We start from the raw sequence: 26503 nt of genomic DNA on the forward strand, positions 1-26503 counted from the left end.
GTGGCCACCCCTCCACCTGTGGCAACCTGTTGCCTGCGGATATCTGCAGCACGCTGGTGGACATTTCTAATCAAATCACTGCAGTGATGTCTCACCTGCTCATATGTCCTATCATGCATGCCAACATCATTTATCCTGCTGACAAGACTTTGCCACAGTGCAGACCTCTCCTGCTCATTCTGGGTGGTGCGTGAGAACAGGATGGCATAGTCACGCACCAGGCTCTGGTGGATCACTTCATCCTCTGCAGCAGAATATGCGGGGTTCCTTTTGGAGCCATGTTCCCTGGAAAGGTACACAAACAGGTTATCAGCATAGTATCTCAGCAATACATGGTACACATTCTATACAGGGAGTATTAAATCGTACTTATTACTGCTTGGTTGTAACTTGATTAAAGTGTAGCTATCATTCTAAGTCATTTGGACTAAGCACCTGGCCTTCAGACCGGTTGTTTTACATTAGGGAGGTTTGTGGCAAGCACTGTGGTGGCAGGACACATATCCTTCATCCTTTGAAGTTGGGAACTGCTGATTGAGAGCCCAGTGTCCAAGTGTATTAGTTCCAGTATAGGCAGTTGGCCTTCAGGCCAGTTATTTAACATTAACAAGGTTTGTGGTCTGCACTCTTGTGTGACAATAGGCTGTACTCTGCCATTCATAGCTGGGGACATCTGGTTTCAGGTTTATTGTTCCTGCATATTTGAGCTGTATGTTACTGACATTGGTTCACCTTGTTTGCTGTAGCAAACACTACATCCAGGCCTCCTGAATCTAGCTTTGTTTATATGCTTGTTATTTGTTAGCTTGTTATTTCACTGGTACGCTACTTCCACATAATACACAGCTTCTCAACACCTCTGTGACTCACTACTGATATCTGCATTGCTTACTGTACGTATTTCCATGTTACACATGACAGCAAGTGACTGCTTGTCATTGTTGCATTTACTTAATTGTGACACATTGCATTTAGGTTACCTGGCACTTGCTCACTGAAGCTATTATATCAGTCAGCAGTAGTAGGTAATATCAGTACACCCTCACTCCCCACTGGACCTTGTTTTCAATTATTATGGTATTCACAATAATATTCTAGCATGTCCAAAGGTCAGTTGTCAGTCTCCTCCCCAGTACAGCTGGTGAGTGTGGTAATCCAGAGACAATGTTAGAACAGCTGCATGTACACAGACAACCCCCTCCTCCTAACAACAAATTCAAACTCATGTGAGTGATGCAACCATATAGCGAACTGGAGGCTAGGCTCTCTCTACTCAATACTGCCATAACCAGTCAGGTGGAGAAGGAAACCACACTCACTACACTTCCAGTCTCACATAGACCTACCACGACAGCAGAACTAACACATGATCACACATGAACATACTCGTAGGCTTGGACTACAGGTCTGCCTACGCAGCAGAGACCTCCTAAGCAGACACTCTAGCAACCACTACCACGGAAACAAACACGTGCAACACATATCACACAAAGCCAATGTGCTGAACACTCACAGCCATTAACAGTAAACAACACACCTCATACACCTGTACTAGGTGCCTCTATCATCGGGCACACTGACATCACGTTCACCAGGCTTAACGAGGTGAGGGTCACAGTGTGCAGCCTGTTGGGCACTACGACCTGCCACATAACACAAACACTCAAGTAACTCCAAGGCAAGTACAGGTATGACTCAGTCAATGTCCATGCTGGTGTGAATGACCTGACACATACCTCCCTGGAATACATGACATGAGACAGTACAGAGCTCTCTGAGCATGTAGCCCAAGACGGTTTGACCCTGACCTTGAGTAGCATCTTACACTCACCAAGAACGATGCCACAATATCAAGGCACGATGATCCCTTCCAACAATTGACTGACATACTGGTGTCATTCACAGGTGTGCCAATGCCTGTCATCTTGGGGTGGTATGCTTTGCTAGGGACAGCTTGCACCTGTCACCCCTGGCCTATTGGATTTTGGCGGAGGCTCTTGCTACACCCATAGTGCCTGTATTAGGCAAGGCTCATAAGGCAAACCCACATCCATTTGTATCACAAAGGATGAGGAAGTAAGAGTGATGCTACTCAACACCAGAAGTCTAGACCTCAGGATACATGCACTCAAAACCCTATGTAGCATTATGGACATCGATATCTGTGCAGTAACATAAACCTGTTTCACATTTGCCAAGAGCACACCAGCACTACCGAGTTATAGCTGTTACCATTCTTGTCGGCCCCAACACTTGAACAAAGGAGGGGGAGTATCAATATTCAATGCAGATTCCCACACCTCCACATTGGTGGCAAAGTACCACATAGGAGTTAGGCCATTGGGTACAGAAGACGTAATTGGGGACCTGGGGAACAAACATGATAGCAGTCTGTCATTTGTCAACCACATGGCCAACGTGGATTGAAAGGCATGTTATATAGTCCAGCTAATCACGAGGGATTCACATGTATGGCAGGGGAGGTCATTGTGCCTCTTTACTCATCCATCATCAGGCCTATGATTGCGTACAATGCACCTTTTGGGATGTACCTAACCAGACACCTACAGCAACTGGTACAGGACAACAGTACCTCATCAAGAGGATGACATGGCTCAAACAGATGTCATATGCTGCCCACTTAAAGGAAATCCAGCTGGACTCAGTGGCATACTGCCTGTTCAGAGGCAATCTGTGCGTGCCATATACAGCCATGTCCTACCCAGCAATAATGAACATGCTGCACCTCAGGAAATCAGAGCCCCATACAGCCACATGCTCAGGAGACCTGAACCTCAGCACTGACATAAATAGGACATGCTGGAGGGGCATATTCCTAACCAAGAGGCTCCCTTCACTCTGTAATGAACTCACACTACAGGTTAGGCAGAGTCCCTCATTGACTCTCTTCCATAGGAATCTGGATGAGTGGATGGAGATCATAGTTGTACCCCAGGTATCACTTCTATGTCACTGTTAGACAGAGGCACAGTATACTAATGTCAGACAAGGGCATAGCAGCATAACATGTAATTGGGTGGCGAAAGACAAACACATTCTACTAGGCTTATCAATGCCCTATGGCAAATAGCCTAGTATGAACCTATGAACCTATATGTACTGCTATAGTACTTCTGCCATATGTTGCATATGTGTGTGTTGTGGAGGATGCACAGGTAATGGCCAGATATTTCTGCACAGGCGACACGTCTGAAACACTCTGGGTGTTCATCCCTACATACTGGATGTGTGTTGCCATCCAACCCTGTGATGTGGACACACATTACTCAGCCTGGATATACATATCCCAACAACACCACAAGCACAGTACACTACCTTGCTATGTATGCATGTAATTACACAGCTATTCACTAGTTATGACTGTGATGCTATCCATGCAGCCCATTGGGCCAGTGGTAGCCACAACACACACTGCTGGCCCCTTTGCATATGCTTACCACAGACATCCCACATACTGCATGTACTGTGCACACACATATCTAACCCAGAATATATGCACACCACTTATTTATCCTGTCCAGTGGACTACAGATGCAGGCACATTGTATAACAATAGCAGGAGGCTACTGCAGCACAGGGCATATTCACATGAAGGCAAGGCATCTGTGGTCATCAGTGTTAAGATGCTTCACATTCACCAAATGCACAGATATTGGCAACATTGTTGCAGACAGTTTAGGTGCAGGTACCCCCCCCCATTCTCCTACACATGCGGTACTAGTTATCACAGATGACTGTAATCTCCCTATCCTCTCACATGTCCAGGTGAGGGCCACCCTCAACATTGCGGAACACATAGCATCACTGTTACAAAATGGTATCCCTGCATGTGTGCTACGTTCACCCCTGGAGGACATAGCACCACATGACAATCTGATATTACTCCCTGGCCATACTACAGGATATGTACCTGAACAGTGCCATACATACACACACAGTGGTCAAACACCAATGAGGAGTAACCTCTACTGACCCTGGTACCTACTGCATCATATGCACAACTGGCCTTGTGTTCTACGCTATGGAAGTTTCAAGTATGGGCAACATGTACAGCAATATTACATATGTATATATTTCAGGACTATGTACACACAACCTATCTCATGGACATAGCTATAGATAGTGAACTATGATACATTTGGAGGTGTCACAGTAAACACAGTATTAACCTGCTACTTTGCATTACCTGTGTTTGTGGCAGCTGTTGCTGTGTCAGTGGTGCTGCTTGCTGCTTGCTGTTTGCTGCTGCTGCTGCTGCTGCTGGTTTTGCTGCTGCCTGTCTGTATATATTTTTTCTCTCTCTGTCTCTTTCTCATTAGGTTTGTGCAATGACTGTATTGCATGTGTGGAGTGTGGGTACTGAATGTTTTTGTAGGTATCTGCATAGGTCCATGTGATGGCCTCTGCACCAATTGTAAGGCAGCATTGGCTAATTGCATACAGCCAGTTGTGTACTGATTGCATGTCTCACTGTGATTTCAGGACAGTGCTATAAATGGGTATGTGAGATAGGCGTTGCCCTTTCAGATTGTAAGGGCGTGGACCATGCTGGTATGCTGTTGGAAAATGTTCTGTGAGTGTGAAGGTTAGTACATCTCTCATGCTTCATGCTGTGTTGTGAATTCAGGTTTTAGCATTTCTCCCACCTGTTCCCTGTAGTGAGTGTGTATGCATACTGACGCCTACGACTATATTTCATATGTATTGCTATATATACATATGTGTACATATACATACTTTCATATATGTACATTAGCTGACAATATTGGGTACAAGCTAATAATTTGCAGGGCTGTTTCTGTTAACACTACACTAGTATGGGAATCCAGTAATTGGGACAGTGAAAGTCTGCCTGACATGCTTTGGGTAGTACACATACTATATTGCCTTTATCTTCATTCCTACTATTACATGTTCCACTTATTTAGCACTATATTCCTGTATGAGAGTCATGTCTTGCTGGTAGGTCATACAGACTAGTGTTACAATGGTCTTGTGGTAGGGCCTACTAGTATGCTTGTATTTTTCTTTCAGATTGAGTACAGGGTCTATCAATCAAAGTGCTGGAGGCACCTTTCAGCAGTAAAGGGGTTAGTAGGTCTCACAGGAGTCAGGCTGTGTTGCATATTCTGGCTGCTGCATTTATCTTCACTGTTTCCTGTAGTGAGTGTGTATGGATACTGACACCTACGACTATATTTCATATGTATTAATATATATTTATATGTATGTATGTGTACATATACATACCTTCATATATGTACATTACCTTACATTATTATGTACAAGCTAACAATTAGCAGGGCTGTTTCTGTTAACACTGAACTAGTGTGGGAATCCAGTAATTCAGCCATTAAAACTCTACCTGAAATGCTTTGGGTAGTACACCTCCTATATTGCCTTTATATTGATCCCTACTATTACATGTTATATTTATTTTAGCACTATGCTCTTGTATGGCAGTCATGGCTTAGTGGTAGGTCATGCAGACTAATGCTACCAAGGTCCTGGGTTTGAGACTGGCAGTGGGAATTTATTTTTCTTTCCAAACTTTCAAATTGAGTACAGGACCTGTCAATCAAAGTGCTGAAGCCACCTTTAAGCAGTTAAAAGGGTTAGTAGGTCTCACAGGGGTCAGGCTGTGTTGCAGATTCTGGCTGCTGCATTTATCTTCACTGTTTCCTGTAGTGAGTGTGTATGGATACTGACACCTACGATTATATTTCATATGTATTACTATATATTTATATATATGTATGTGTACATATACATACCTTCATATATGTACATTACCTTACATTATTATGTACAAGCTAACAATTGCAGGGCTGTTTCTGTTAACACTGAAGTAGTATGGGAATCCAGTAATTTGGCCATTAAAACTCTACCTGACATGCTTTGGATAGTACACCTCCTATATTGCCTTAATATTGATTCCTACTATTACATGTTATATTTATTTTAGCACTGTATTCTTGTATGTCAGTGATGGCTTAGTGGTAGGTCATACAGACTAATGTTACCAAGGTCCTGGGTTCGAGACTGGCAGTGGGAATTTATTTTTCTTTCCAGACTTTCAAAATGAGTACAGGACCTGTCAATCAAAGTGCCATAAAGGCACTTTTAAGCACTTAAAACCAGGTCTGCGCTCGTTTGCGCGGAGCTCACACATGCGCACTGGCGGTGAGCTCCGCTAACACAAGCGCACACCCGCACTATTTTCTTTGAAAGAAAAGAAAAAGGGGTGACAGGAAAGTGGTGAAAAAGGGGTCACCAAGAGGGTAAAACAGTAGGGAAACAAGTGTGGGATTTGCAGGAGGGATGTAGGTAAGGCCCATAGATGCCCATGCCTTTAGCAGCAACAGCTGTGTATTTCCATGTATTTTGGTGAGACATTTGAAACCTTCCACCCCTGAGAGAGGTCTCAGGACAACATTAATGTTTGTTGTAAAGCCAATTGTAATTAACAGTTTCAATGTCAAGCGGACATGTGTGCGACATGGACAGCTATGTATGGGGCGTAATTTTTTTGTGGGTACAGAGTGCCCTTTTTTTTTTTCAGGTGAGAGTGGTATGTCAGGTGAAGGAAGTCGGTATAGCTGGGGAGGTAGGTTGGGTAGGTTAACAGACAAGACAGACAAGACGCATACAGGGGCAGTGTATGACACATGTGGGGGGGTTACACAATTGACGGGGATGGAGGTTGGGATATCCAAGACGCATGAGCCCACAGATGGCGACAGTGGAACTGATATCCCCACCCATAGGCAGTTGCCACTGTTCCTTCACAGCCCAGGACGGGGCTGTGCTGGGGGCTGTGTAGGCGGGGCAATGGGCAGGACCGTTAGCTGTTCCACCCGAGCCTCGAGCTGGCTAAGGGCCCAAGAACGGAGTCGTGGATCTCCCTTCGCACCACAGACCAGACACCTTGGAGGGTGAGTGGACGAACTCCTCCGGCCACGCTTGCAGAGGGGGGACGGGCCCCATCCCCTGCAGCGCTTCCACCCAAAGGTGGCACAGGGCCACCGGAGGAGGGTCCGGCCTGGGCACTAGTGCCAGGTGCAGTCGCCAGCTGAGGTGGGAGAGGTGGGTCCGCTGGGACCTGCCTTCCCAAGCGTTCTAGGTTTGTGAGTAGTTATGTTAGTTTGGGTTAGTGGCATATTATTCCATTCAGATTAGTTGTAACAGCATGCATTGGTATTCCCATTAAACAAACACCCAGATATTAACACCATTGAACAAGGGCCATATCAATATCACATGCATTATTTGAACGGAAATACACAATCAAACAACATGCAGGGTTGATTAATGGCAACAGGCCATCAGATTTGCAGGTATGAACAGGGCACATGCACAAACAGACATGCATATATTTTTGAAACGGACAAATGTCCATGGTTAATGAAATGTTCACATACCAATATTTAGTGGGTGTTTTTATTTGGAATTATAGGGTTGGGTGGAGATAGAAAGTGATGACACATTCATAAGTTACACATTGATATACATTTGTAATAGGTACACAATTAAGTTGAGGCTGATGTTTCAAAATGATTTTTATTTGACTGTCATGCTAGACCTGTTACAAATACATCACTATCCTACTTATTTTGAATTTGATCAGATACATCATCCTGCTACACTTTGATGACAGGACAGGGGACAACTATGGCTGTTTAGTCTGTCAGATAATCATTCATTCTATCCGCAAATTGTTTATTGTTATCACCATATACAGATTTTGGCCTAGACATTCCAGATTCTGACACACTGAAATCAGTTTGGGATGTTAATTTGTACTTCCCACATGCATTTAGTTCTGTAGAAACACACTGAGGCTAATATATTCAGGGGTTATTACTACTTTATTTATTCATACATGACCCTTTCTGTCACTCTCACACATCCTGCAACTTCACAGTTCAGGTTGGTACTTCTAGGCTTTGTTCACATATTAGACCGGTGGTGATTCAAACACTTTCCAACAGCCTCACTTCTGTCATGATTCAGCATTTCAACAGGGGATATATCTCACATGTGACTACCTCAGATTCTGCAGCTGTACTCTTGAGACTACTGCAGGTTACACTATATTTAATTAATGGTGGGACATCTGTATTACAGCACTATTTATTTCTATCAATTATATTTCCAGTTACACTTGCATACTGATGAACTTGTTGCAGCCATACCTGCAGACTTTCAATTCTTGCTTGCACATTATATTACTTTTAATCAATACACTGCAGTGTTCTGATACATGCTACAGTATATTTATTTACAAGTACTGGGTGGGGTTACTAACCTGCATGGTGGCGCAGCCGCACCAGCCTATGGGCATGCGTCTCGCTGTTCGCAGAGCGGACACCTGCAGCTGTAATACGAAAGAAGTAATATTGGACTACACATCTCCATGGTATCAGCTAGTTGAAATCCTTACATACATAAGTAAAATGTAACTTACTCAGTAGTGGGGCGTTGGGCATATCCTGGGCCTCCTGGATCCATTCGGTCAACTGGTCTTGCTTACGTCACTTCAGGTCCACATGGTGGTGACGGACCTTCTCACCAGTGCGTGGAATGCCAGTAGCAATGGTCAGATCACGAGCCAACTGGTCCCATGCCTCCGCCCTGTACGCTCCCCATGAGACCTGGCCCTGCATGAGTTGGGCCTCGTGATGATGGACTAGGAGCCAGACCATGTATCTGGACTCCTCAACACCCCAACGCTGTGCTCGAAAGCAACGTCCCTCACCTACTCCACTCATTCTGACTGCAGGTCTGTTCTACAATCAGTTCTGCTGTGTATTCCCGCCTATGGGGCTTATATATGCCACTTTTCCCACACATTTCTCTGATTGGCCATTTTGGAATTGTATCTACTTCACATAAACTGCTTTATCATGCTCCATTCTGGATTTTATCCTATGTATATGCTATTTCTGCATTTCTAGCTATTGCTGTCATGGCTTAGTGGTTTAGTACCTTGACTCTAGTGCATGGTATCCTGGGTTCGAATCTGACCACTGTTTTTTAATTTTCATGACAGAAATGAGTTGAGGACCTGTCAATCAATCATGCCAAAAGCACTTTTAAGCACTTAAAGGCAAATCTGCGCACATTTGCACGGAGCTAACGCATGCGCACTGACAGTTAGCTTGTGGGAGCGGCGCGCAAACGGTGTGCGCTGGGATAAATCTTAATTGGCTAGTGACACACATGTTAAGCTAAGCACAGCTAGTTGCAAACAGTTTCAGCCTGTTAAACCGCTGCTTAGCAACAGGCATACAGTTTGCAGCTTTTTAAACACTACTCAGCTACGGGCACTCTGTCTCACAGCAGCTTAGCTATCAGTACATTTCTAATTGATTTTATTATTGTGTTACTTCTAAATATATGCTCCATTTCATTCCATTTTACAAAAGGGTATACTTTTACATTTGTACAATACTGTCAGGGGCCTTTTTAGTGCTTATTTACAAAAAAAAAAGGCTGCTGTGTGGGCTCGAACCCTGCCTGCCGACTCTTAAGCCGGCAACTCTACTGCTAAGCTATTTCTTCTTGGCTTACTTTGCATATGTAGTTCTCATATCCTTCTCCACTGCCTGCTAACTGCAATTGCGCTAGTAGCACACCCGCGCACACAGTAGCACACCTTTACGGGGTTTAAAAAAAATAAGACAGTTTTTATTTTCATTTTATAGCGTCTGTTCACTTTGTACACTGATGGTCTGTGGGGGAATGTGTTGTGTAGTGTGTTTATTTACATTTCCATGGCCTCTCTCGTGGCTGTTTACTTTCAGCCATTCTACACCTCCGGGGGTGTGGACACGCCCCCTGCTCTCTTACACGGACCGTGTAAGAGTTACAGTGTGATTCAGCATGCCTCATGCACCTCATGCATATGCATGACATGCTGACATCACACCGTTTAACTGCAGCCTCCGTGTAAGAGTTATAACTCTTACACGGAGGCTTCGTGAATCTGGCCCATTATAAACCAAATGGATAAATGCCAAAATCTGCTTTAACAATAATGTGGTAAGCTGGGCTTCCTATAAACATGTAAATTGTGCTATTTAAAAGTTCAAGTACTCTTGGTAACAGGTGAGGATTTTGTTCTTCCTGGTAGTAGCAGGGGTGAAGTAAGCTGCCATTGCTTTAGAGCCTTGATGTCTTTCCTGTGCTGTACGTAGGTGGGTTTATACTTGCCCAAAGGTTGATTTCCATCACAGCTCAGAGAAAGATTCCTTTGATAGATGTTGGGAAAGTGGGAAAGAGATGAGTGAGGATATATAAGCTAGATCTTTGTGTTAAAGAAGTCACCAATAAAGGTGATACTTCAGGTGACAGACAGGACAATTTAGAATTTTTTTTTGTCTGAGTAGTAAAAGTTTTAAGGATGAAAGTAATTCTCGAAACAACTATTCATCAAAACATTATATATATCTACTCAAAACTCTGTAATTATTGTGGGAGTGGTATAATTTAATAACTCTTGCAGCATACAGTATTGCAAATATATTAATAGCCCATCTCAAACAGCCATCTGATAAAGAGAGAAAACTGGTTTGACTGCTGCAAGCAGTGTAGTTTTGTTCATTCATTCATTTATTCATTCAGTCAGTCAGACATTCTCCAGTAATCCATGTAATCCAATGTGAGAGTTAATAGGGAGTCAGAACCTATTCTGTCACTTAGTGGACATACTGCAGAGACTCTAATCCTGAAAGAAGTTCTATTCCATTATAAGATGCTCAAACACACACACACTCACACAGACACACACACATACACACACACACACACACACACACACACACACACACACACACACACACACACACACACACACACACACACACACACACACACACACATATGCACAGACACACATGCACATACATACATACACAGACATAGACTCACAGACACACATGCACACATGCACTCATGTATACACACCCACCCATACCCACACTTGCAGACACAGATGCACAGACACATGTGTACATACATTCACAAATAGCATGTCTAAAGGTAATTTGGAGGTACGCCAGTTCACCTATGGCACATTTTTACTATATGGAAGGAAATTGAAATGTCAAGAAAAATCACAATCTGATACAATGAGAATGTGTAGATTCCACAGAGAAGGCAATCCATCTCTTTACCATGCTGGAAAACAATGTCAGTGTTACCCACTCTGCCAATGAGGTAATTTACACAAGTATTCATAATAAAGTTAAATACAGATTATAGTCACCATGAAGCATTAATGTTAATCACTGTGTCACCTTAGTAATGTATACAAGTATTCATAATGAAGTTACATGAGAGATAGTTACAATAAACCACAATGTTAACCATTGTGTCACCCTAGTGATGTAGATAAGGAACCATAATGAAGTTACACAGGGATTATAGTTACCATGAAGCAGAAATGTTAATCACTGTGTCACCCTAGTGATGTACACAAATATTCATAATAAAGTTAAATAACGATTATAGTCACCATGAAGCATTAATTTTAGCTAAGCTGGTTCTATGGTGTAATGGTTAGCAATCTGGACTCTGAATCCAGTGATCTGAATTCAAATCTCAATGGAACCTATTGTGTCTTCAGTTTGGGAGGTGCAGTGGTGCAGCGGTTAATGTTGTTGCCTCATAGCAAGAGGTTCTGTGGTTTGATTCATGGCTGGGGTGCCTTCTGTGCTGAGTCTGCATGTCCTCTCTGCATTCACGTGGGTTTCCTCCCACATTCCAATGCTGAATCTGCATGTCCTCCCTATGGTCACAGGGGTTTCCTCTTGGTACACCAGTTTCCTCCCACATTCCAAAGACATGCATCTGGAGTGTTTCTCCCTAGGCCTCTGCTGAAAATAGGCTCTGTCCTAGTCAGAATTTCCTGGACAACATATGTTAAATAAATAAAACAAAATAGTGTGTCACACTAGTAATGTACACCAGTATTCATAACAAAGTTTAATACGGGTTATAGTCACCATGAAGCAGTAATGTTAATCACTGTGTTACCCTTGTAATGTACACAAGTATTCATAATAAAGTTAAATACAGATTATAGTCACCATGAAGCAGTAATGTTAATCACTGTGTCACCTTAGTAATGTATACAAGTATTCATAATGAAGTTACATGAGAGATAGTTACAATAAACCACAATGTTAACCATTGTGTCACCCTAGTGATGTAGATAAGGAACCATAATGAAGTTACACAGGGATTATAGTTACCATGAAGCAGAAATGTTAATCACTGTGTCACCCTAGTGATGTACACAAATATTCATAATAAAGTTAAATAACGATTATAGTCACCATGAAGCATTAATTTTAGCTAAGCTGGTTCTATGGTGTAATGGTTAGCAATCTGGACTCTGAATCCAGTGATATGAATTGAAATCTCAATGGAACCTACTGTGTCTTCAGTTTGGGAGGTGCAGTGGTGCAGCGGTTAATGTTGTTGCCTCATAGCAAGAGGTTCTGTGGTTTGATTCATGGCTGGGGTGCCTTCTGTGCTGAGTCTGCATGTCCTCTCTGCATTCACGTGGGTTTCCTCCCACATTCCAATGCTGAATCTGCATGTCCTCCCTATGGTCACAGGGGTTTCCTCTTGGTACACCAGTTTCCTCCCACATTCCAAAGACATGCATCTGGAGTGTTTCTCCCTAGGCCTCTGCTGAAAATAGGCTCTGTCCTAGTCAGAATTTCCTGGACAACATATGTTAAATAAATAAAACAAAATAGTGTGTCACACTAGTAATGTACACCAGTATTCATAACAAAGTTTAATACGGGTTATAGTCACCATGAAGCAGTAATGTTAATCACTGTGTTACCCTTGTAATGTACACAAGTATTCATAATAAAGTTAAATACAGATTATAGTCACCATGAAGCAGTAATGTTAATCACTGTGTCACCTTAGTAATGTATACAAGTATTCATAATGAAGTTACATGAGAGATAGTTACAATAAACCACAATGTTAACCATTGTGTCACCCTAGTGATGTAGATAAGGAACCATAATGAAGTTACACAGGGATTATAGTTACCATGAAGCAGAAATGTTAATCACTGTGTCACCCTAGTGATGTACACAAATATTCATAATAAAGTTAAATACTGATTATAGGCATCATGAAGCAGTTACATCAACCACTGTCTCACTCTAGTAATATACACAAGTATTCACAATAAAGTTAAATACAGATTAAAAGCAGTAATGTTAATTACTGTGTCACCTTAGTAATGTACATAAGTATTCATAATGAAGTTACACGAGTGATAGTTACAATAAACTGCAATGTTAACCACTGTGTCACCCTAGTGATGTACACAAATATTCATAATAAAGTTAAATACTGATTATAGGCATCATGAAGCAGTTTCATCAACCACTGTCTCACTCTAGTAATATACACAAGTATTCACAATAAAGTTAAATACAGATTAAAAGCAGAAATGTTAATCACTGTGTCACCCTAGTGATGTACACAAATATTCATAAAGTTAAATACTGATTATAGGCATCATGAAGCAGTTACATCAACCACTGTCTCACTCTAGTAATATACACAAGTATTCACAATAAAGTTAAATACAGATTAAAAGCAGAAAAGTTAATCACTGTGTCACCCTAGTGATGTACACAAATATTCATAATAAAGTTAAATACTGATTATAGGCATCATGAAGCAGTTACATCAACCACTGTCTCACTCTAGTAATATACACAAGTATTCACAATAAAGTTAAATACAGATTAAAAGCAGAAATGTTAATCACTGTGTCACCCTAGTGATGTACACAAATATTCATAATAAAGTTAAATACTGATTATAGGCATCGTGAAGCAGTTACATCAACCACTGTCTCACTCTAGTAATATACACAAGTATTCACAATAAAGTTAAATACAGATTAAAAGCAGAAATGTTAATCACTGTGTCACCCTAGTAATATACACAAGTATTTATAATAAAATTAAATACAAATTAAAAGCAGTATTGTTAATCACTGTGTCATTTTAGTAATATGCACAAGTATTCCTAATAAAGTTAAATACGGATTAAAAGCAGTAATGTTGATCACTGTGTTGCCCTAGTAATGTACACAGGTGTTCAAAGTTAAATACAGATTATAGTCACCATGAAGCAGTAATGTTAATTGCTGTGTCACCTTAGTAATGTACATAAGTATTAATAGTAAAGTTAAATACAGATTATAATCACCATGAAGCAGTAATGTTAATTACTGTGTCACCTTAGTAATGTACATAAGTATTCATAATGAAGTTACACGAGTGATGGTTACAATAAACTGCAATGTTAACCACTGTGTCACCCTAGTGATGTACATAAATATTCATAATGAAGTTACATACAGATTACAATTACCATGAAAAGCCATGTTTACCTCTGTGTCATAGATCTAATGTAAATAAGTATTCACAATGAAGTTCCACATGGGTTATAGTCACCATAAACAGTAATGTTGACACTGTGTCACCCTAGTAATATACATATGTATTCATAATGAGGTTACATAGGGGGTTATAGTTTTTGTTCTCCTAATTCTACCATTTGAATATTCTCTCTGTGTTTTCACTTAATGAAACATGTTTTTCACAAGCTGGGTGAATATAGACAAAAAGGCGCAGAATTCACTGGTATTTGGTCACACAGCATGAACATGTCCTATTGCTTACCACATACATATCAAATGATATCACAAGATGAGTATAAATATAGATTCATACAGAACCTCAATGATCTCTTCTGTTACCCCGTGCAGCTCATGGAAATGGAACCTCCCTCAATTTTAAATTGAAGAGAAAAAGGAAAAAAAATCTGCTACAAATGTAACAAACAGCAAAACAGCTTGCTGCAATCAATTTACTCAATTTACCATACACACACTGCTTCAGCCGTAACCATATTTGTATTATTTGCATTTATTTCTAAGGCCCCAATTGTTTTCCGACTTTAGAAATTATTTCTAGTCCTGCACTTCAGCACTATCTTTCCCTTTAACAGCTTGCACCTTGGACAGTTGTCTCTTTCACCTCGCCCTTCTTACAGTTCCACATTTTATTCAGGTCTATAGGATTTTATTTTCTGAGCAAATATACTATCAACTTAGAATACAGAGCTTACCTTTCACAATATTGTTTATCCTGAAGGTTGAATTTATAGGTTGGTCTAACAGTGCGTGATTAATTTTGCAGGTGACAGGTGTGTTTATTCTTGCTACAACAGTGATGTTGCTTTGTACTTGGTATACCATGCTTCCATAATCAAAACTGACTTCAGATTTGGATCCCAGAAGCTCGATCTCATTCTCCCACCATGTAACATTGACCTCTGGTGGGTAAAATCGTTCAGATTTACAGTTAAATGTTACATTTGTATTAAACCGAACTCTCTCAGTTGGCCCAGAAATTGATGGAGGGGAAGGGTGTCCTTAAAGAAATGAGAAGAATGAATATTTAAAGTCCATACAGAATAAATGTACTTATTATAGATTAACACATTATTTATAGTGGGCATGCCAGATTTTAATAGTTTCATATTTAAACAGTATGATATATGATTATAAAGTATATTGACCAGCAGCAGAAATAGAAGTCACTGTCTTATTGCATCACTTAAACAGGAATAAAGCTATTAATATATGCTATAACATATTTTTTTAAATTTACAAACCTGGTTGTCTGTTTCACTTTTACGATCTGATGATATCATGGTGCAATATTAAAGAAAGATGAGCCTGTATTTCTAATAGCCACTTATGCCTGATGTGAACAAGAATTGCTATACCTCCCTAACCTATGAAATCAGTCCAAAAAGCGAAAAATGTGATCGTATATCACAAGCATGACTGCCACCTTTAAAAGTATGCAGCTTTAACATCAGATTTCAAAGTTTCTGATATCCAAGGCATCCACTGCAAACAACTGATAAATAAGTATACGTTAAGCCTGTATTGTACTTTGTTAACTGTATTTATTTGAATTGCTGCCCATTTCTCCTGTCGTCTGCATTTTATTCTGCACTTTTTAATTCAGTACTATTGCCTTTTATAGCAGAGGCTAGAGTCAAACTTGTTGAATCTAGACTGTTGGTATAACTTGAGCACTGAAGCAGCCATCTTAAATAAAGCGGGCCTCCCTGCACCCTTGTGCAACAAATGTGTAGCTCAGGTACCATCTGAGTTAGGGATTGCTGGAGAAAGTTTCAGTGTGGGCTTCCCATTGGTAGCTTGACTTAAAAATGTTGAATTGTTTGCACATCACTGTGCCCTGCACAACAGATGTTAACCATGTCCTGTATAGATGCAAATGCCGAGAAGCACAATTTTTCCCTAGACGTTTGTTAGTAGAATCCTCCAAGCTTCCTTGTTGCTATGCAGGCAACTCAGATGCACAAAGAGTAGCATTGGCACAGCTTTTCACCCCAAACCTTATATGTTCATAGGTTCATAGGTAGGTACTAGGCTATCGGCCCAAGGGCCTAAGTAAGCCTAGCCAACAAACTTCCCTGGCTTACGCCAACCCAAGAAAGTTAATTTCCTGTGCCCCTATCGAGCAGAGCCACAGAAGTGATCCACGGGGTGTATTTCCTATTTCCCATCCACTCATCAAGATTTTTCTTGAAGAGTGTTAATGAGTAGCTTTGCTTGACATAGATGGGTAGCTTGTTCCAGAGTAGGGGAAGTCTCTGGGACAGGAATCTATCCCTCCAGCATGTCCTGTTTATTGGGAAGACAAGGTTTAGGTCCTTAGAGTGGACCTAATTCTTCAACAGAATAAGCCCCTTTGCTATTCCTAGAGCATACACTGATCTAACCTGCCCACTCCCTAATAGTACTACAGTATAAATCTGCCATAATGGATGGTCAGTTTCTCACTATTTCTCCAACCAACCTGATTGGCATGGGCATCCAGAGACAATGTAGTAATTGCCTTATGTGTACTGACAATCACTTACTCCTAAAACAAGCAAATACCATATGTGAGAGATGTAATTACACTATGAATTTGTAATCAATCCTCTCACATAACAAAAAACAGGACATTAAACAGGTTGTCAGTTTGCACACTTTCCTTCTAACACAAGATAAGGACATTACTTATAAACCCACATAAGCAGAGGTACTCACTAGAAACCTACCAAAAGATCAGATACCTCCCAAGCGCAAGCCACCTGCACACACTGCAACATATATAGAAATAACTACACATAACAATACACATACTAGTGTCTCAGCAAATAAGCCACAAAGGCAAAACACATCAAACCTAATGTCTTGGTCATAGGTGACTCTACAGTAAGATATACAGATGTCTCCCTCACCAGGATGGACAAGGAGACGGTCATGGTTAGCTGCCTGTCAGGTGCCAGGAGCCATCAAATCATGCGAGCACTCAAGTCACTCAACAACAAGTCCTGCTATGATGTTGTCATAGTCCATGTTGTAGTGAATGACTTGAGACATACCTCTCTGGACTATATTAAGAGAGACATGACTGAACTTTTAGATTATGTGTCCCAGGCAGGTATGACCCTAGACCTAAACAGTATTCTACCTTCATCTAGGATGATGCCACAATACAAACAAAAAAAAATGATAGACTTCAGCAATTGTCTTAGATTCTGGTGTTAATCCAGGGGGATCCAGTATCTGTCAGACTGGGAAGATATTGACAGACCACACTGCTTTGTCAAAAATGGACTGCACCTATGTTTTCTAGCTTTTAGATAATGGCAAATGCTCTTGCCTCCCCCATAGTGCCTTTTTAGGCAATGTCAAAAAAATAAAATTTTCAACTTAACAAAATCCATTCATGGCAAACTCAAAGTTATGCTGCTTAATACTAGGAGCCTAAACAGGAAGCTGCACTCCCCGAAAGATGCTGACATCTGTGCAATCACTGAAACATGATTCAAGACTGTGAAGAACACCACAGACATGCAAGGCTACAATGCCTTCCACACATTCAGACATCAAAACAAGAACAAATGTGAAAGAACCAAAGGCAAAGGTGCATCCATCTTCATTAACACTAAATACACCTCAAGACTGGTTAAACAGTATGAATCTCTTGAGCTAGTCCAGGTCCAACTAACTATAGGCAAAATACCTTACCACATCATTGTTACCTATAGGTCCCCCACCATGAGCCAAGAGAAACATACCACCTACCTGGACCTACTGGATTCACTCACCATACAGCAAAACACCTTGGTAATGAAAGATTTCAACTATTCCATTGATTGGGTGACATACATGAGCACAAACATAACCACCCAGAGGTTCCTGGAATTTTGTCAGTACAAATGCCATGGAACAGATGGTTTGTACTCCCAAAAGGGGTTAAAATATCTTAGACTTAGTGCTCACCAAGATGGAGGATCACTGCACCCCTCCACAGTGTGATGCCCTCCTTTGTAAGGTCAGACTATAAATCAGTCACATTCAAAGTAACTATCAGACCTGACATCCCCAAAGGGGTATTAAAACGAAAAAAATTTCCAAAGCTAACAACATCCTACTAAACAATAGTATAAAATGTTTCACATCCACTGCAAACACAGTCAGCAATGACTCCTATGCAAAGGTCTACACAAATGCACTGTATAAACATGTAAACAACTGTCTCTTCTCAGCTGTACCTGACCGGATCAAAACCAGGTCCTCCAGAAAAACAAGCCACCCTTGTGGACCTTAAGTATAAATAGGTTATATAACAAGAGGAAGAGACTGAGAAGGAGTAAGAGGGAACTGACTCAGCAGAGAAACATTCCCTCCACAGACTGAACAAGCAAATCAGATATCTTGTAACGTCCTCTAAAGCTAATCATGATGCTAAAATAGCACCCCTAGCTAAAGAAAACCATAAGGCATTCGTTAGCTACAACAGAAATCTAAAAGGGAATGAGCAGTATGTGCTGACTACCACTCATACTATTCCTGAGGAAAGTGCAAACCTGCTAGCTGACAGATTTGACATAAAGTACATCCCCCTCTCCCCACCAGCCATGCCCCAAAGCATTCCTGACAATAGTCCCCACGCTACCATCTCTAGATAGCAGGTTATATCTGAGGTCTCCAAGGCCTAAAACACGGGCTCAATGGGACCAGATAACATCCCAAACTGCTTAGTTAGCAGTCTAAAACGAGACCTTGGAGAACCTCTTCACTCTCTATTTAACCATAGCCCGAGAACTGGTTATGATCCAGAGTGGAGAACAGCAACAATAATCCTCTTGCACAAAGAGGGTCCATCAACCAACCTTATGAACTAGTGACCCATAAGCCTGACCAGCCTCATCTGCAAGGCCATGAGAAGTATCATCATGGACCTTATCAACAGGGACATAGGCGACCTTCAAACTCTTGACCAATCCAATATGGCTTTGTCAAGGGTATATCATGCCTGTTAAACCTGGTAGACTGCTTTGAGAATGCCAACAAAGCTCTGGATTAAGGTAAGACAGTGCATACTGCCTATCTTGACCTAGCCAAGCTTTTGGCACAATTCCCCACTCAGGTATCTTTGAAAAACTCTCCCAGCTGGGAATTAACCCTTACATCACTAGAGATGTAGCCAACTGGCTCACTGACAGAACAAACATACTGTCAAAGTTGTGACTCCACCTCTACCAGTAGACAAGTCACGAGTGGTGTACCACAAGGATCTGTACTTGGCCTGTTAATGCTTGGAATCTATTTTTGTAAGGCCAGGCTAAAGTAGATGGCCTGTGGCTTACCATGTTTGCAGATGATTGCAAATTGGGTGAAACTGAGTTCCCCAATGATGTAAAAACATATTACAGAAGGTGCTAACACAGGCAAATGATTGGTGCCAAAGCAGCAGACTAAAACTAAATGCAAAAAAACTGTGTTATTATCCCCTTTGGTAAAGAGGAATTATTTGCTAATTACAATATTTACAGTACCGTCCTAAGCTCAAACTCAGTGGTGCATGACTTAGGAGTACAGGCTGATTGAAATCTAATCTCCGATCACCATGTTACCACAGTGGTAAGGAAAGCCTTTTACATTGTGATCTTATCATTAAGAGTACTGCATCCAGGTCTAAGAATGGTATAACTCCACTCTACTCGACCCTCATTAGATCATTAATAGAGTACCCCCTTTTGCATGTACCTCATCAGACACCTGCAGCAGCTGGAGAGACCACAGAGGTTTCACACAAGGAATATTCAGAGCCTCTAAACCATGTCTTATGTGTATAGACTGAAAGCCCTGTCACTGTACTCTGTATCATATAGGCTACTGAGAGCTGACTTGTGCCTAGCCTACAGAGCAGTCTCTGACCCTGCCCTAATGGAAATGCTGCATGTCTGCAGATCAAATGGGACTAGAATCACTCACTGCAGGGATCTTAACCTAGCCTGTGACATCAACAGAAAATGCTGGATAGAGAAATATATCTCACAGTGATTGCCACTCCTTTGAAAGAGGCTCCCAATTTGCATAAAGCAGAGCTCCTTACTGACCATCTTCAAGTACAACTTAGACAATTCGATGGGAGACCAGAAATTCTTCTCAGGGGTTGGACCCATGTCCCTCATAGACAGGGGTAGTCGGTGCTGACCACAGACTCACTCTAATAATAGCACTCATCTAACCAAGGTCATTTAGGGTAACTCAGGGTATAACATGGCTAGGCTTGTAAGGGCTCTAGGGCTATTAGCCTAGTAATCTCCTAATAACCTATAAATAAACACACCAGGAATACAAATGTAAAAGGAGTGAGGTGCATGAGATTTTTCTGTCACCTAGGGGAAATGGTATTTATGTAGTGTTAGTGGTGTAACAAGTAGCACACTCACCTTTGTTGCAAAAGACTTTGGGTTCTATTTCCACATAAGGTAGATGGATTGCTGACTCTGCAGTGCAGCATATGAGAATGCTTAAGTGTGTTGTCTTTTAGATGAGATGAGATGTTAAACCAGTATCCCATCTGGATGAGTTGGTGGTAGCTCAGGTTAATGTAAAAGATCCCATGACACCTTCCAAAAAGAGTAGGGGGAAGTTCCCTGATGCCCTGACCAAATATCCCATCACAATATAAACACCATCTCAGATCTTCCCTCTGAAAAGAGGCCTCTAACCTAGTGGGACTAATGTGGCCCACAAAGGATAGCTAAATAAATAAAAAGCTCCCTGACATGCACTGCATGATAGTAGTAAGTGTTACAATGTATTTCTAATAATTATTGCAGGATTTCAATTAAAAGTACACCAATACTGGGAAAGGAATGGAATTCAGATACAGTCCCCACTCAGCTTTGTATTCACTTTGATGGGATGGCCATGTTACAGGTATAGATTTTACATGATTCAGAGATATTCATAATTACAACATTCCTGAATATTCCAATTATACAGCATGACCATTCTGCCAAGCATATGCTAACTATAACCCCCCCCCCCCCCCGGGCAGTCCCATATCCCTGACTGTAAATGTATATGCAATCAGAGCACCTAACTGTCTTACAGGTCTAAACCAAATGATTATTTTCTTCTCTAAAATAAAGGCCAATATCATAAATCATGGACATACATATGGATAATTATTTTCATGAGTAAATGCTGTATTCCACTCTGCCATAGCTGTCTCTGAGTTTCCCCAGCAATGAGAATTCTACTCACAAGTCCCAAATGTAGTGAAAGTTTTGAAACATGATAAAAATACATCTAAGATGACTTCCCTGCTTAGTCTAGCAGAAGCATATTGGCATCAAGCAGGAATGGAAATCAAACCAGAAGTAGATAAAAATCAGGCAGCAACTGAATGTACCAGAAAAAGCAAAATAAAGAATATAAGATGAAGGATCAGATGAGAAGGCAAGAAATGTGGAAATGCATAAATATAATTGCAAGTACAGAAAACTTCTGGAAAAACCTCATGTTGATCAGGATCAAATACAGGAATGGTTAAGGAGAGGCAAATTCAAACCAAAACATGAAAGGTTAATATTGGTGGTCCAAGGTACGGGGCTACATACATGTTGGTATACTAAGTCCATTGAACATGTGGTAGAAATAGACAAATGTAGGTTTTATAAAAACAGAATTGGAAATAGTTGCACACCCTGTTGCTTGTTGTGACATGCTAATGGCAAAAGGTCTTTAATATGAAAGGCATAATAATGTGGCAAGACTGTTGCACTGGAGATTGTGAAAACATTATGGCATTGAAGTGGCTGAAAAACACTGGAAACATGAGCCACAAAGCATCATAGAAAATGATGAATTCTACATCACATGGGATCACCCATTACCAACAGTTCAAAAGACAGATGTGAGAAAACTAGATATAGTGGTCCATGAAAAGAAGACAAAAGTAGCATTGATCATTATGATCACTAAACCCATCTTGCATACAGAGAGACACAAAGTCATAAAATATCAAGATTTGCAGGCAGAAATGAGAGCAGTGTGGAAGAAAGATACCCTGATATGTCCAGTAGCAGTAGGAGCAACAGAACTTACAAAAAAGAATCTACAGTCATATTGAGATTCCGCTGTGGCGACCCCTTACTGGGAAAAGCTGAAAGACAAACAACAACAACAACCAATACATGTAATTCCATATAAATTGCAGATGTAGTCATTACTGAGCACACTGTGGGTGCTGCAAAGAACACTTCTGGATAATATCAAAGATTGAAACAACACTAATTTCATGAACTTTAGTCGTACTTTGACTTAGGAGTGGGGTCCATTATTGTCATGGTATTAGAAACCCAAAATACTTGGAGAAATTAAAAAAAAAGAAGTAATAGATTTCTGGATACTTATCTGTGGATGTTGGACAGAAATGTATTTATTATTTATTTGTAGTTTGTTTGCCAGGATGGTCCATTGGGCCACAAGGAGCCCGTTTTCAATGAAATTACTGTGAGTGAATTAATTACCTTTATAAGCAATCTTATCTGGAAAAAAAACCTCAATTAACTGTACTTCAGTTTGTTTACACAAAAAAAAAACCATCATGTGGTTTCTGTTTTTATTGTCATTGTGCTTCTGGACTGCAGATAAATTTACTGCTGGACCAGAGTTTTGTTTATTGTTTCACACACAAAATAGAAGATCAAATATTGCAAACATATGTGCCATTTAATATAGAGCAGAGAGTTAATGTATTTAAAGGGATCAAGGTAAGCATAATTGCACATTAATGTTTCTGAGTATAATCATTATCCACCCCCTTTCTTTGTTCACAAGCTTACCACAAAAGCAGGTCATCATTTTTGACAATCTGCACAGGTCTACCTCTAAATTATGCCACACTTAATTCAATATATCACAGTGCTGGGTGCTGAGTTACATTAAATACAGTTTGACAAATTAAAAGTCATTCGTGATTTGCAGCTACTTAATATTCTACTGTGTCTGCATGGTATTGCATATTTTTTCATAATCCTATATAACTTATTTAGTCAGTTAGTTAAGTTTACCAAGGTTGTACACTAAACCTAATAGACCATTTGCAGACACAGCCCAGGTGAAGAAATTCACAAAAGACATAAATAATTAAATAAACAAACATAAATATATAAAAGTAAAAAAAAAAACAGAACAAATTCACAAACATGGAGTAATCATGGAAGGGGGATAGACCCGTAGGCAACTCTAATAATATGCAAACATTACTAACAGAATACACCAAATGAAAGCTGGTGCATGGACCCAAAACAACTGTTCTCAAAGTATCCAATGAAAGCCACCAAACTTTCGAAATTCAAACACTTTAATGGTATAAAAACAATAAAACATGAGCACTTTCATTTAAAACAGTGTTAAACTTCATCAGACATAGTATTGAACACTTCTTCTTTAAGTACTTCCTACTTGCATTTGATTGGTTATGCTCCTGCTTACTTCAACACCATAATATCCTGTTTACAGTGTCATTATTACATAAAGTAATGTTATTACTGTTTTTCAAAGACATAGTACTTTATACAGAACTGTGTTAAAAATAAGCCAAATGTATTGGCTTTAAACTCTTTTCTTCCACTCTGGTGCCTTTAACTTTTCAACTGGGGTAATTGAACTACGATCATTGATACCTGGCCAGCTGGTAGCTTGCAAATACACTTGCCATTTCAACACTTTAACTCTAAGTAAACACCCCATGCCTTCTTGTCATCAATACAAACTTGATCAATGGCCATGAACTTGAACTGATGTCCTCGTAAATTCTCTGGCAAAACCGCCTTTCCATTTCATACAAAATAAAGATAGGAGACAGGTTTACTGTAAGAAACAAAACATATCAAATAAAAGGGAAATATAATTGTAAATCAAAAGCAGTGGTATATATTGCTATTTATGATGCATGCTCAGTATTCTATATTGGCAAAACAGAAAGGCGGTTTTACCAGAGAATTTATGAGCATGAATATGCCATTAGAAAGAACAATTTAAACAATGCTTTGGCTAAACATAATAGTGACCAAGTAGGACATCAGTTCAAGTTCATGGTCATTGATCAAGTTTGTATTGATTACAAGAAGGCATGGGGTGTTTACTTGGAGTTAAAAGAGTTGAAATGGCAAGTGCGTTTGCAAGCTGACAGCTGGCCAGGTATCAGTGATAGTAGTTCAATTACTACGGTTCTAAAGTTAAAGGCACTGGAGAGGAAGAAAATAGTTTAATAAATTTGGCTTAGTTTTTTAACACAGTTCTGTATAAAGTACTATATCTTTGAAAAACAGTAATAACATTACTATATGTAATGATGACACTGTAACTTTAAAATAGGATCTTGTGATGTTGAAGTAAGCAGGAGCATAACCAATCAAATGCAAGTAGGAATTACTTAAAGAGGAAGTGTGTTCAGTACTATGTCTGATGAAGTTTAACACTGTTTTAAATGAAAGCACTCATGTTGTATTATTTTTACGCTATTAAAGTGTTCAAATTTTAAAAGTTTGGTGGCTTTTATTGGATAATTTGAAAACAGTTGTTTTAGTCCAGGTACCAGCTTTCATTTGGTGTATTTGGTTTGTTTTCTGTGGATTTTGGTGTTTCATTACTTTTCTAACAGAATTTAAAAAAACAAATGCGAAATAATTTTAGTAGTAAATATCAGAGGAAAGTAACAGGGGAGAACAGAGGTTAAAGTAAAAGTGCAGCAGGTGAGAAGGGAGTTAAGTTATGTGCCTAGTGGTAAGGCACTTGCAGTCAAATTTTTGATGAAGGTGCCTTTTAAGTTGTGCTCGAAAGTGGACAGAGGGGTGACTTATTTTAGGTGAGGGGAGGGGATTGCCAGAGATGTGTGCAAGAATGGAAAAAAATGGTCAGTACAGTGCAGTTTGGTTTGGCGTGTCTGGAGTGAGACATTTAATTGGGAGAAGTTGTGGAGGTTGTAAGGGGTGGATTTATTATGCAGTTTGGCTGCAAGAACTGGTAGGGCATCTGCTTGAAGTAGTTTGATAAGAAGAGACCTTAAGAGTAGTTGAACTCTGTAGGAGACTGATAGCATTTGGCTTTGAAGAGTGTCGTGCAGTGGTGTTCTTGAGGAGGTTAAATGTAAATTAATCAACAGATTTTATGTTCAGTGGAATGTACAGTGGGTGAGATGTTTTTTACAGGATGTATATATGATGGGGAGCCCATATTCAAGTTGAGCAAGAAGGACAGATAGAGGGAGATATTTTCCAGGACCAGAATAAAGGAGAACTGATCTTTTTCCTGGTGTTTTCAATATTACTTTGGAAGTTAAGTGACTGGTCTAGCCATAAACCTAAGTATTTAAAGGATATGGTTGTTTCTACTACAGAACCATTGAAATCTGTGATGTTGTGAATTTTAGGATTTGTTTCAGCTTTTGTGAGGTTCCAAATATCAATCTTTTTGTTTTGAAGTGGTTTAGGAGTAGCCTATGTTTGTTTAGCCAAGAATTAATGAAATGGTCAGACTGAAGCTGGGTTTGAATAGCTGAATGTGAGGGACTCATCTGCAGAAAGAGTAATAGGAAGGTTAGGGAGGTCAGAGGGTTGGTTGTTAGTAAAGACTGAAAAAAAAAACAACAGTGGGATGAATATGAAATCCTCAGACATTCATCTGGAAAGCATTTTGATCAGAATGAGTCTACTTTGACTCTGAAATACCTATTTGTTAAGAAATGTTGGTACCCATGTGTCATTGTTGGGGCTAACCCCTGATTTCTATTTCTTTGAGGAGTGAAGGAGCAGAAGGTGGTCAATAAGATCAAAAGCTTTGGTAAGGAAATGAAAAGAACCCCTGAAATGTTTCCTTTATCCATGCTGAAAAAGATCTCATCTGTAAGTGACCATTGTGCTGTCATTGTGTTCTGGCCAGCCCAGAATCCATGCTGTTTAAGAGCGAGGATCTGGTACTGTTGGATGTAAGGGGACAGTTTGTTGTAGATTACTTTTTCAAGTGTTT

At 40.2% G+C, this 26503-nt stretch overlaps 1 protein-coding gene across 1 annotated transcript in view; it reads right to left on the minus strand.

Annotated features, from left to right (window-relative positions):
- The window catches only part of LOC122810806 (tyrosine-protein phosphatase non-receptor type substrate 1-like), a 201261-nt gene that overhangs the window by 98857 nt on the left and 75901 nt on the right, over positions 1 to 26503 (minus strand). The window contains exon 2 of the mRNA XM_044082366.1: positions 15205 to 15510. Within this exon, the coding sequence (XP_043938301.1) occupies positions 15205 to 15510 (306 nt within the window). The remainder of the gene's footprint in view (positions 1 to 15204; positions 15511 to 26503) is intronic.

The sequence above is a fragment of the Protopterus annectens genome, chromosome 9.part0 (genome assembly GCF_019279795.1).
Source record: "Protopterus annectens isolate FY-2018-M chromosome 9.part0, PAN1.0, whole genome shotgun sequence".
Lineage (NCBI taxonomy): Eukaryota > Metazoa > Chordata > Ceratodontiformes > Protopteridae > Protopterus > Protopterus annectens.